Below are 14,269 nucleotides of genomic sequence, written 5' to 3' on the forward strand. Positions count from 1 at the left end.
TCTTCTCATCTTTCATGATATCAGAGAAGTTTTCTGCCAACAAATCTTCAACAATTCTCTTTGTATTTTCTGTTATCCCTCCCTGTTCTGGTACTCCAATCACTCATAAGTTATTTCTCTTGCTAAAGTCCCACATAATTCTCAAGGTTTCTTCATTTTTTTTTTAATTCTTTTTTCTGATTTTTCTTCAAATATATTAGTGCCAAGTGATTTATCTTCGAGTTCGGAAATTCTGGCTTCTACTTGCACAATTCTGCTCCTCTGACTTTCTATTGGGTTGTCTAATTCTGTATTTTTTATTGTTAATCTTCTGAATTTCTGATTGGCGTCTGTCTATGGATTTTTCCAGCTTATTAAAGTTTTCATTATGTTCCTGAATAATCTTTCTAATTTTTTCAGTTGCTTCATCTGTGTGTTCCTTGGCTAGTTCTGCATATTACCTCATTTCCTTTCTGATGTCTTGAAGTGTTCTGTATATTAAACTTTAGTATTCTGGCTCTGGTAATTCCAAGAATGCGCTTTCATCTAGAAGATCCCTGAATTCTTTGTTCTGAGAGCCTTTTGAGGTGATCATGGTCTGTTTCTTTATGTGACTTGATATTGACTGTTGTCTCCAAGCCATGTACAAGTTATTGTATTAGTTTATGGTTACTCACTGTGTCGTAGCTTCTTGCTTTGTTTTGTTTTGTTATACCCAAATGGATTGCTTGAATAAGCTAGCTTGATTATTTTTGCCTTTGGAGCTCTGATGTCCTGTCCCCAGATGGCTAGAGTTGTTATCAGGTATATCAGTCTAGGAGACCATTCAGTTTTCTTGTATGAATTCAACTCAGGTGACTCGGTAGCTGATCATCCAGTGTGTGGTACAGGCTCTGTCCTAAAATCTTAGAGAGGCGGGGGTGATTGGTCTATGTACTGGTATCTGATTGCAGCAGGGGTCATGCTCTGAAAAAGGCAGGGGGCTGAGAACTGACCCCCAAGTGTCTCTGAGGAAAGCACGTCCCTGTTCCCTAGAGCGAGCAGGTGGATCAGTTATGCAGAAAGACCATGGGCACCCAAAGTTTTTGATTGTTGTGACTGGGAGATACCAGTTATCCTTGGAACCCTGTCATGGTTGGCTGCGTGACTTGAGTGGAGCTACCAGTCCTTAGGTCCCTAACATGGGTTGGTGAGGACCTTGTTTAATAGGCAAAACAATGTCAAACATCAAACGCCCACCTGTCCACTGCAAAGCTGAGACAGTTGCAGTCTGCCAATAAGGGCCTATTCTCCTGAAATAGGCACACAGGTCCTTACAGAAGGGAAAGACACTCAAAGCCCACAGACCATTTATGCCTGGACAGGAGGCGCTTCTGTCCTGAGCTCCCCAGGTTTGTGGAGCTAGGAAATTATCTTTTCCCCCAATTGCAAATTTTTTCCTTCCTTCCCCAAGGCCGGGAGGATGGCTGTAGGCACTCAACAGTGCCTATCTCAGGCGCAGAGAATTCAGCCGCTTAAGCTGGCCTGGGGGTTGGGGGCGTGGTAAAATATATGCAAGTACTTAGCTTTTGCCAAAAGGTCCATTCTTCTCTGGTTCTGGAGGTGTGAGTAGGCTGTGTGTCTGGCTGCTTCTCGCTGAGGAAACTCAGTCTTCCTCCAATCCTGATACCCCATTCTTCTTCATATAATCCAGCTTCTCGGATTATTTGCTCAGCATACAGATTGAATAGGTATGGTGAAAAAATACAACCCTGACACACACATTTCCTGATTTTAAACAGATCAGTATCTCCTTGTTCTGTCCAAACAACTGCCTGTTGATCTACGTAAAGGTTCCTAATGAGCACATTTAAGTGTTCTGCAATTCTTGTTCTTTGCAATGTTATCCATAATTTGTTACGATCCACACAGTTGAATGTCTTTGCGTAGTCAACAAAACACAGGTAAACATCCTTCTGGTATTCTCTGCTTTCAGCCAGGACCCATCTGACATCAGCAATGATATCCCTGGTTCCACATCTTCTTCTGAAACCAGCCTGAATTTCTGGCAGTTCCCTGTCGATATACTGCTGCAGCCATTTTTGAATGATCTTCAGCAAAATTTTGCTTGTGTGTGGTATTAATGATATTGTTCTATAATTTCCACATTTGGTTGGATCACCTTTCTTGGGAATAAGCATAATTATGGATCTCTTCGAGTCATTTGGCTAGGAAGCTGTCTTCCATATTTCTTGGCATAGACGAGTGAGTACCTCCAGTGCTGCATCTGTTTGTTGAAACACCTGAATTGATATTCCATCAATTCCTGGAGCCTTCTTTTTCACCATTGGCTTCAGAGCAGCTTGGACTTCTTCCTTCAGTACAATCAGTTCCTGATCATATGCCACCTCTTGAAATGGTTGAATATCGACTAATTCTTTTTGGTATAATGACTCTGTGTATTGCTCTTCTTTTGATGCTTCCTGTGTCGTTCAATATTTTCCCCATAGAATCCTTCACTATTTCAACTCAAGTCTTGAATTTTTTCTTCAGTTCTTTCAGCTTGAGAAACACCAAGTGTGTTCTTCCCTTTTGGTTTTCCATCTGCAGCTGTTTGCACATGTCAGTATAATACTTTACTTTATCTTCTGTAGATGCCATTTGAAATCTTCTGTTCAGTTGTTTTACTTCATCAATTCTTCCTTTTGCTTTAGCTGCTCGACTTTCATGATCAAGTTCCAGAGTCTCCTCTGACATACATCTTGGTCTTTTCAATGACCTCTTGCTTTCTTCATGGATGATGCCCTTAATGTCATTCCACAACTCATCTAATGTTCGGTTTCTAGTGTTCAATGCATCTAATCTATTCTTCAGATGGTTTCTAAATTCAGGTGGGATATACTCAAGGTCATATTTTGGCTCTCGTGGACTTGCTCTGATTTGCTTCAGTTTCAGCTTGAACTTGCATATGAGCAATTGATGGTCTGTTCCACAGTCGGTCCCTGGGCTTGTTCTGACTGATGATATTGAACTTTTCTATAGTCTCTTTGCACAGATGTAGTCAATTTGATTTCTGTGTGTTCCATCGGTGGGTCCATGTGTATAGTTGCTATTTATGTTGGTGAAAGAAGGTATTTGTAATGAAGAAGTCACTGGTCTTGCAAAATTCTATCATTGGATCTCCCGCATTGTTTCTCTCACGAAGGCCATATTTTCCAACTACTGATCCTTCTTTTTTGTTTCTAATTTTTGCATTCCAATCGCCAGTAATTATCAATGCATCTTGATTGCATGTTCGATCAATTTCAGACTGCAGCCACAGATAAAAATCTTCTATTTCTTCATCTTTGGCCTTATTGGTTGGTGTGTATATTTGAATAATAGTCGTATTAACTGGTCTTCCTTGTAGGCATATGGATATTATCCCATCACTAACAGCATTGTACTTCAGGATAGATCTCAAAATGTTCTTTTTGGTGATGAATGCAACACTATTCCTCTTCAAGTTGTCATTCCAGCATAGTAGACTATATGATTGTCCAAATCAAAATCGCCAACACCAGTCCGTTTCAGTTCACTAATGCCTAGGATATCAATGTTTATATGTTCCATTTCATTTTTGATGATTTCTAAATTTCCTAAGTTCATACTTTGTACATTCCAGGTTCTGATTATTAATGGATGTTTACAGCTGTTTCTTCTCATTTTGAGTCATGCCACATCAGCAAATGAAGGTCCCAAAAGCTTTACTCCATCCGTGTCATTAATGTCAACTCCACTTTGTGGAGGCAGCTCTTCCCCAGTCATCTTTTGAGTGCCTTCCAACTTGGGGGGCTCATCTTCCAGCAGTATATCAGACAATGTTCCGCTGCTATTCATAAGGTTTTCACTGGCTAATGCTTTTCAGAAGTATACTGCCAGGTCCTTCTTTCTAGTCAGTCTTAGTCTGGAAGTTCAGCTGAAACCCGTGCTCCACGGATGACCCTGCTGGTATCTGAATACCAGTGGGATAGCTTCCATCATGAGAGCAACACTCAAGCCCGTATAGTGTGACAAACTGACAGACATGTGGGGTTGGAAGATAGAGTAGTGTGCAAATCAGCACATTTCAGTCTAGTAATTGTGCTGATTTGAGGCTGCATTCAGTCTTTGTAAAAGCTGATCTATTTACAGCTCACCATTGTTTTAGGGTGCAGTGTTTTGAGCATTCCAACGTAAAGTCTTAGATTTTGGGGAGGCTGCCTCATTGCTGAGCCCTCATACCAATTTTTGGGTGTCCAGGACAAGAACTGGCAAAAGATCTGCTCAACTCCCAAGACTTTTAGTCTCTGTTTTATGTTCAGTTTCTCACCCTCTGAGCCCTGTGTTTCTTATTCATCAACAGACATCTCGAGGAGAAAAGCACACATAATGTTGAGCTCATGTTAGTATATTTCCCTTCTGTCCATGATTTTGACCCCTGAGCCATATCTGTCTTGGTATTGTTCTGATGCTTTCAAACATATTCCTTTTTTTATTTTATTCAAAGCTTTTCTAGTATTTTTCAAAACTGGAACACCTTGTGGACAGAAAAATTGTCTTTTTGATTCAACTTTGCTATTTTTAATTACGTAAAACATTTATCTGATATCAAAACCAAAAGTATCATTGATATCTACCAGTCAAAGACCACTAGCAACACATCTGTAGGCAGACAAAGCTAGAGATTGCATTCTTGAATAAGGATTGGTGTATTGTATAACTAAGATGAAAACAAAGAAAAAACAAAACAAGATAGACGTTGTCTTGTATATCAAGTTCAGTAACAAATTCTATAGCAAATTCCTGAAAACACGCTCTTACTATGACACTCTTTGTTCCCCATGCTGCATGGGCTCCTTTCTGTAGCAATTAATGCTACTTTAAATAGAGCAGCATTTCCCTTCTCTGCTCCCTGAGTTATAGAGGATTCAAAAGTACCCCTCCTATAGAAAGAGAAATTGGCAGCTAGATCCCTGGATGCACGCTTTGTAGCTACAGAAATTCCTGGGCCTGATTCCAAGGAGCGGAGCCAGGGAAGTGGTCTCCAGGGAGACTCTGGCATGTGTGTTCCAGGGAGCTTGCAGACATAGGTAAATGCATAACAGGTACCTGGAGGATTCTGAAGTAGTGAGACAAGCTGGAGCATCTCGCATTGACAAGGGAAGAACAGCAACAGTCCAGTGTTCGGGATGACTGGCTGACATGGTTCTGAAGTGGATACTTTGGAAGGTCACCATCTCAAGCTTTCTTGAAAAATCGTCTCTCGAGGGTGGCCTGTGTAAAGGTCTGAAAGGAAAATTCTAGGGACAGGAAATGGGAGGTGGTCACAAAATTGACAACTAAAGAGCACATACCCATATAGGGGAAGTGTCACTGCAGAGGTCTCAGAGGTGGGGTGGGCACTCAACATCCCCCAAATGTACAGAGATAGATAGACAGACAGACAGACAGATAGATAGATAGATGATAGAGAGATAAGTAGATAGATGATGGATGGATGGATGGATGATAGATAGATGACAAAGAAAGATATATTGGACTTTAGATATCTCAACTGATGTCCTCAACAGATTGCACAATTGCCCCAAATTTTGTGATCCTTCCTGCAAACCCCAACACATCAAGGAAGGAAGAGAGATTCATAGACTGAGAGGTGGGGGAAGAAGAGTAAAAGGAAGATCCTTCACCTTTGCCATACAATGGGTCTCCAAGTCTCCAATTAGGCCTGAGGTAGGCAGGAACAGGGGTGAGACCTTGAACTGACTGGGAAATGTAAGTTGTCACTTGGATGAGAATGAACATTAGCCTGCTTGAAAAACAATCTTGGTTAGCTAAGTGAGACTTACACTAATAACTGAAGGTAACTAGACAGCTCTGGGGTAAGCCTGATATGTCATCAAGAGTAAAGTTGTTTGTACACAATCAGCTTTCACCCAATCAATATGTAGGTTAGATAAACAATAGTATAACAGATTTCACATGGCAGAACAGGGTAAATTGCAAAATGTACAGGCAATAGTCTGCAGAAGCTCATGGAGGCTGAGGTCCCTGAGGACTGACTGAATCTTTTGGAAGATCAGAATGGCAAAGATGATATAAAGAATATATATATATTTTATCGAGTTTTAGGTGAAAGTTTACATAGCAAATTAGGTTACCAGTCAACAATCCATACACAAACTGTTCCTTGACATTGGTTACAAAGGATGATAGGTCTTTACAGAATGAGTCATGTTTGAGTAAGAAAAGGCAAAGCAGGCAAAGTATGTTCCAATGAGGGAAATAGCTTGAACAAAAGTTTATAGGAAGTAAAACATCAGGGAACCAGAGTAGATCAACTGCTTGAGGAAGAGAAACTAGAGGCTGGAACAGGAGAAGAATATGAGATGGCTCTGGGGAGAGTCTTCAAAAGCCAGTTTGCAGTGCCTAAAGCCAGTATGGCAGGAAGCTTATTTTTCCTATGTCCTTTATATTCTCCCCTTCTTCTGCACATCCATGTTTCCAAAACTCCCTTCAAGCCCAATGTCTTAGCTCTCTGATCTCTCCTCTCTGCTTGTCAGCCTTCAACAGCTGACCCAAGAACACTGTATGGGCAAGTGACACATATTTATTGCCATTGTGAAAATAAAGTGAAAACCAGTCAAATAAAGAATTAAGGGGAAAAGTTAATGTGATGATTTGACCATGTGGCTTCCAATAAATGGGCCTTTTGGAAAATTAATGATGAATAAATTGACCTGCTTCTGTGGGACATAAAGCCAAAAATAGAGTGACCATATAATTTATTATCCACCTGGGAATCTCTTGAGGGTGAAGTGGCTACTATTTATGCTTGTACATGGTCAACAGGTATAGCTGTCAACAACACTATCTCCTATAACCCATGAAGTACAATGACCTTACAGAAAAATCCGATGCCATGCTCTCTGAATCTTGGGAATATGGGTGTTCCTCTTTCTCTCCTACTAGGACCAGGAATGTGGATGCTCTTATTTCTCTCCCACTAGAGAGTGAGTGAAATGGAGTGCTATACATAATGAAACAGGAACAACAGGCATAATTATTGTAGAAAATAGGGCTGTCTACAGCAGACTATGGAGAGTGGTGATCTTATAGAAAACTCTGACAGTATTTGGGATGAAACCATGCTCTCATGCTACCATCTGAATCCCTTGAATGCCTCATGCCAAGCATATTTAAATGCCCCATGCCAGGAGCTGTTTTCAGTTCCCATCTTTAATTCAAACACATCTCACCCAGTACTCTGCATAATATGGGTGCTCAGTAGAGGTTGGCTGACTTCATGGGGGTAAAAAAAGGACAGGTATGGACGATGGGGTGCAGGAAACGGAAAGCTGAGGCAGCAATAGGTGGAGACCCCAGAAGGGTCTGAGTGTCACTGGGGCAGTGCTGAAATGTGGAGGGAGTATGGATCACAAGGACAACTTGCCCCCATTCCTGTTCCTGACTGGTCCTATGGCCTTCCGCTAACTGGGTTTTCTCACACTGTTCCCACTGTCTTGATCCCAATCCTGTCCCCAGGCTCCTTCTTTTGGTTTAATTGTCAACTTGGGAGCTCCTATTCTAGGGCTAGAGTTTTGTTGGCTCCCCTGGAGGCCTTCAGCTTTACCCTCCTCACTCAGTTTCTATGTTAAGTAACTGGTTGAGCAGTGGGAGAGGGTTCTGCAACCTGGACTGAGAGGCAGGGCTCTGGGGAAGGTGGGCAGACAGCAATGTGTGGCTTGGATGCACAGGTCCTGGCTCTGATCCCATCCACCCTGCACCATCTCCTTGACCAAGTCACCTTCTTCTCTTCCCGTTTTTCTGAGAGGAGGCTGTTGTCTGTCTGAGATGCCCTGTTTAACCTAGAGAGTCCACAGTCAGGCTGAGGGTTACATGTACATCCACAGGCAGGCTGACAGGTAGTGGGGAGCTGAGGAAAGGGTCAGATCTGGGTGGCGGGCTCCTGCCTGTCCACTCTGACCCTGTTTGTGCAAACACAGAAGGAAGATGAAATGATTTTGATGCTAGAGACTTCTCCCCAGGGTTTGTCTCCTGAATTTGTTTTCCTCCGGGGGACCCACCCAAAGGCAAGTGACAGTCTCTCTGTCTTTTTCCTTTTCTTGCAGTTCCTGTTATTGGTTTTGCCAGCTCGTCTCTCCATTTCTATTTGTTTACCAGCAATTCCCTTTTCTCCTTTATCTGCCTGTGTCCTACCTTTTTTCTGGGTGTGGAAGGAGGAATTAGGGGACATGCACTTTCTGGAGTTTCTGTGTTTTGTCTCTTTTTTTCTAGTCCTCCTCTTCCTTTTACTTACTTCTCTCATTTTCTTTTCGTAGTACTATTTTAACCTCTGTCTTGATTGCGATGGAGGTGGTCAACAATGGGTTCCTGGACTGAAGAGTGATCTAAAGCAGGAAGACTAAAGAGTAGAAAGAAACGAAAGAGAAGGGGCAGGAAGAGGCAGTAGATATGGGAAATAGAGTTATACTGTACTGAGACAAAACTGAAGAGACAAGGAGTCTTCTTTTGTGTGCTCCTAGGGAGCAATACGAAACCGTTAACTCAACCCACAGCAGAAAGGACTGAAGCTAGAGAGCAAGAAAAATGAGCATGTGAGATGCTAAAATAATTTCTTGAGGTGTTTTTACATTGTGCAAATATTATTCATTCAACAAACATCTACTGAGAAGATAATATATTCCAAAAGCTGTTTTAGGAGTCCAGGATCCTACCGTCAACAAAATGGAATCAGGGAACATAGGTTCTATTGGAAATGCAGAAAATCAAACAAATCCCTATGAATAAGATACATCTTGTCAGATGGCTTTGAGTGCTTGGGAAACACAAGGCAGGAAAGGGGAATAGGAGACAGAGGGATTGGAACTTTAATTAGGGTGTTGAGGGAAGACCTCACGGATATTGGACAGATGGAGGTAAGTGAACAAGGCAGAGGATATCTGGGGAAGAGACTTCCCTAACAGGTAGGAGCCAGTGTTGAGCTCCACCCAGGGATGGTGTCTGCCTCCTGTGAGGGAGGAACAGGGAGGTTGGGGAGCCTTGAGACAGGGATCCCCATGGAAAGCTGAGGAACGGGGATCTGGGTGGTGATGGAGGCCAGCCAGACAGTCTTGCTTTTATTCTTAAAGCAGTTTGACTTTAGTTCTTATTGAGAACTAAACTTGTTCTTACTGAGAACTCACTCCATTACTGTGTGGCAAAAAAACTGTGGGGGCAGGGGGCAAGTAATGAGACCAGTCTAGTTAGTGGCTTGTCTTAGTTTAGGAGTGTTGCCATAACAGAAAAATACCGCGAGTGGGTGGCTTTAAAGAATAGGAGTATATTGTCTCATAGTTTTGGAGGCTATAAGTTCAAATTCAGAGCTTCATCAGGACTTGTCCGTTTTCTATGTTTCTTTCTCTCTGAGTTCCAGGGAAAGATCCTTGTCTCTTTCCCCTTCTGTAGCCCAAGGAGTACCTTGGGTTATAGAAGTTCCTCATATGATCTCTTCCCCATGTGTGTGTCTCTGTACCTGTTCTGCTCTTTTTTAAGACACCTTTCAGAAGTGTTTGGGTTTAGGATCCACCTTATTCTGGTCATTGTTGTTGTTAGGTGCCCACGAGTGGGTTCCAACTCATAGCAACCCTATGTATCACAGAACCCTATTTTAGCATAATCTCATTAGCATAACAAAAGAAAACCCTTATTTCCAAAGAAAGTCATATTTACAGGTATAAGAGTTAGGGCTTCAGCATAATTTTGCCTGTGTTTGTGTGTGTGTGTGTGGTGAATATGTACAGAAGAAAAAATTTTTTATTTTCAGCATAACCTTTTGGAGTACACATCAGGTGCCATTGCAACCCTCCAGGGAGTAGGGACAATGTTGTGGGCAGGGTGGCAGTAGCGGAGGGGTGAGAAGTAGTCAGAAGGTGGAGATATATTGAAAGAAGAGCCAGCCATAACTGAAATGGGGAAGAATTTGCGAGGACACACGGTTCTCTAGAGTAGAACCAAGAGCTCTATTTTTTCACTTCAGGTGGGATGAACCTCTTGGATATCTGAGGGAAGAGGCTAAGAACACAGTGTATATAAGAATCTAGAGCCCAGGGGAGCCATCTGATATGGAGAGATAAATGTTGCTAGTCATTGCATGGTATTACTGCTAGTAAACTGACATGTTAGAGCTCTTTTCTGGAAAATTCCACATAAACTTTCTCATCAGAGGCTCATGAGAGCACAGGGATGGGGAACTGGCATAATTATCCTCATTTCACAGATGATGCAAGTGCCTCTGGCAGGGGCCTGGAGCACTGCATGAGTTTCACAGTCAGTAGTGATAGAAGAGATGGTTCTTGGACCCAGTGCTCGGATGTCCTTTCTGGCTTTCTGTCTGTTATATTTGCTATTTCTGCCAATGAAAGGCTTTCCTAGGGAGATGCACTTGTTATGTAAGTGTGTGGTAACCAGAAGGAAGTGTGAGAATTGTGAGAAGTGACGAGAGAAGAAAGAGAGGGAAAGAAAGAGAGGCTGAAAGCATGTCTCTTTGAAGGTTGGAATTGGGTAGGGTGTACATGGCTGAAGGTCTCTGCACACAGTGGGCAGCACTAGACATTCGCAGCACGTGGGCAGGCCTATCCTAACTTGGAGATGTACATGGGCTTGTACACATAGAGCAAGGCACTGGAATTGCCTTGTTTCCTTTTTGCAGTGAGCTATGGTCCACATGAACACACCAGCATATGTATGTCTTCTAGATGTCAGTAACATCCATTTGTAATAACATGGTTATCTTTTCTAAATATCTGAAGATATTTCCTACTTTACCGCTGACTACCCTCCAGAAAAGAATGAAGCAGTGAACTTGTACTTCATTCATATGAAGAAGACATTCTGCTGTAATGAAAGTGGTAGGCTTTCTGCTTTTAGGAAATGAAAATTGCATACAACTTGACTGTGTATTATTTTATCCAGCCAACTTATACATGTTGAGCTCATACTATTAGCCTAGCACCATTCTAGGGGATTTTAACATGATGAACAAAAACAGTGCTCATATCGTAGTGGGATGTGACAGGTAGTAAAACTACAAACAAGCAGGTATGTATCAAATGGTCTAAGTGTTGTAGATAAACTGAAGCAGGCAATTGGCTAGACAGTGGAGGGCATTTATAGTTTTTAATATGGCTTTCATGGAAGGTCTCTTAAAAAAGTTGGCATTTGAGTAAAGGGCTGAAGCACACGAGAGAGAGAGAAAGAGAGACAGATAGGTGTCTGGAAAAAAGAGAAAATGCAAATGGCAAAGGTAGGAGTGTGCATAGTTTTTTCTCAGGAAATTCACTGAGTGAGGGGGAAGCACAATAAGTGTGGGGGAGGAATGTTAGGAAACGAGATCAGAGTAACAGTATTTGTGAGAGCGGAGGATCATATAGGTCTCTGGTGCCACTTAAAGGATTTTGGTTTTGTTTGGAGTAATTTAAGAAGTCACTGATACACTTTCAGTTCAAGAGTTACATCATATGACTTACATTTTAGTAGAGCCATTTGAATTGCTATGAGAATAGTCTCAAGGGGTTCAAGGGTAGAAACTGGGAGACAAGGAATTATAATCTAGCTCACTTGGACCAAGATAGTAGCAGTGGGGGTGGTAAGCCCTAATTGGATTCTGAGATATTTTGAATGTAGAGCCAGCCAAGTGGCTTTTCTGATTGTTTGAATAGAGGGCATGAAAGAAACAGGCATTAAAACTTATCCCAAGATTTCTGGCCTGAGTAAATAAAGACTAAAGAAAATCTTAAGCTTTTATTACTTTCTCTTATTGTAACAAATGTATATTATATATTGGATATAAAATGGCCCAAGCCCCGTTAGAGATAGTTTTCCAAGTCCATGTGATCCCAGATAAGACGGTCAGTGTGACATGATGTTGCCAACTCCTAGAAGGTGGGTTCTCTCAGGCATGCTCAGGCCTGCCAATAATCTGGGCACCTGCCTTTGAGAAAGAGAAAGTAACTTTATTGCAATGCGCAGAGCAAGCAGCCAGGAGGAAGTTCCTCAGATCCCAATTCATGAGCTATGGGAAGCATGGCTTATATGGTGGCCATGCAGGCATACTGGAGAGGGGAAATTCTAGTAGGAATAGATAGGGAAGATGTTGCAAGAATTATGGTGGCCAGGAAACAGGAGGTGATGTGATTCTTGTCAAGGCTCTTCGCTTTAGAATGGGGCCTGGGCGATGATTTTCCTTCTGATTCATTCCACTTGTTGCTTCATCCGCTGTTGAGGTCAACTAACTGTCACAGCTGACTCTTGTTCGCATGCGAGGTGGGCCGAATCTAGTTTGGTCTGGTTTAAAGCACACTTTTCTGACTACTGGAAATTTACTGACATTTGTGGGGTCAGGTTACAAGAGCAAAGCCAAGACTTTGCTTACAGAAGGAAGATTATCCAATAGTCTTATCAAGACTATTTATATTATATTGGAAATACAAAATAACTCAGTTTCCACACTTGGAATGGATACATACAAATACTGATATGCAGTCCAATTCTATAAGCTAGCGGAGAGTCTATCATCTGTGTCATGGGAATATGAAAGAATGTCCTTTTTTATGTCCCAAAGCTTATGTTGCTGACATCTGATAACTTACAAAGAAAATGACTATCTGAAGAGGCAGAATGCAAACATATGTCAGTCATTTTATGAACATTTTTTTTGACATGTTTTCAGGTGACAAGGAACAACTGAGCCATGGACACCTGGTTGAATCAATCATACACAGATGACTTTGTCCTCTTGGGCATCTTTTCATACTGTGCAACTGATCTTGTTCTTTTCTCTATGGTCATGATGGTCTTCACAGTGGCCCTCTGTGGGAATGTCCTACTCATCTCCCTCATCTACATAGATCCTCGACTTCATACACCCATGTACTTCTTCCTTAGTCAGCTTTCCCTCATGGACCTCATGTTGGTATGTAACATTGTGCCAAAGATGGCAGTCAACTTCCTGTCTGGCAGAAAGTCCATCTCCTTTGTGGGTTGTGGTATACAAATTGGCCTTTTTGTCTCTCTTGTGGGCTCTGAGGGGCTCTTACTGGGACTCATGGCTTACGATCGCTATGTGGCCATTAGCCACCCACTTCACTATCCCATCCTCATGAGCCAGAGGGTCTGTCTCCAGATTGCTGGAGGATCCTGGGCCTTTGGCATACTAGATGGAATGATCCAGATGGTGGCAGCCATGACCTTCCCCTACTGTGGCTCCAGGAATGTGGACCACTTCTTCTGTGAGGTGCCAGCCTTATTGAAGCTGGCCTGTGCAGATACATCCCTTTTTGAGAACCTGCTATTTGGTTGCTGTGTCTTCATGCTCCTCCTTCCCTTCTCCATCATCATGGCCTCCTATGCTTGCATTCTGGCTGCTGTGCTCTGTATGAACTCTGCTCAGGCCCGTAAGAAGGCTCTGGCGACCTGTTCCTCCCATCTGACAGCTGTCTCCCTCTTCTATGGGGCTGCCATGTTCATCTACTTGAGGCCTAAGCACTACGGGACCCCTAGCCATGACAAAGTGGTCTCTGTCTTCTACACCATTCTTACTCCTATGCTCAACCCCCTCATTTATAGCTTGAGGAATGGGGAAGTGATGGGGGCACTGAGGAAGGGGCTAGACCGTTGTAGGATTGTCAGCTAGCACTGAAGTTTCAGGATATCTGATGCATGGCTCTGCCATTTCTTGGCTGTATAACTTTGGTACATCATTCTCCCTTCATGGGTGTCTGTTTCTTCATAATAAATGAGAATCATGGCATTTGTTCTACCTCACAGGGATGTTGTGGAGACTATTGCATATAAATCAAAGCCCCATGCAGAAGCAATATATACTATTATTGTTAGTGTTGATTGTTTATAGAGCTCTTAAAGTGAATTCTCTCTTTTTAATTCTTCTTTGTAATAGTTGTCTTTTACTGAGTACTTACTATGTCCTGGACACTGGCTTATCTATCTTATTATCTAAGTCATAATTCAAGGTAATAAATATGAGTATATTAAGGAAAATATTCTAGTTTTAGAAGTTGAATCTCTAGAATTTTTCTTGGATTTTTCCTAGCCTTCTCCTTTGTTCCATTAGAAGTTTTATAATGCCTCCTTTAAGGAACAAAAATATATCTCTACTATTTAGAAGTTCTCCCTGCAGGGGTAATGCCTTGTGTGTTTGTGTATTACCAATGCTTGCCCTGTGACCTATAAAACCTTTATTATTGCTCAATAATTTCTTATTGAATGAATGCAA

General features: G+C 42.0%; 1 protein-coding gene across 1 annotated transcript; it reads left to right on the forward strand.

Moving 5' to 3' along the window:
- Nucleotides 1-12,031: 12,031 nt before the first annotated feature.
- LOC100671618 (olfactory receptor 2V1) lies at nucleotides 12,032-13,992 on the forward strand. The gene has a single exon (XM_003404920.3). The coding sequence runs from the start codon at nucleotides 12,728-12,730 to the stop codon at nucleotides 13,667-13,669; it is 942 nt and encodes a 313-aa protein (XP_003404968.2). The 5' UTR covers nucleotides 12,032-12,727; the 3' UTR covers nucleotides 13,670-13,992.
- Nucleotides 13,993-14,269: the final 277 nt, after the last annotated feature.

The sequence above is a fragment of the Loxodonta africana genome, chromosome 2, assembly GCF_030014295.1.
Source record: "Loxodonta africana isolate mLoxAfr1 chromosome 2, mLoxAfr1.hap2, whole genome shotgun sequence".
Classification (NCBI taxonomy): Eukaryota; Metazoa; Chordata; class Mammalia; order Proboscidea; family Elephantidae; genus Loxodonta; species Loxodonta africana.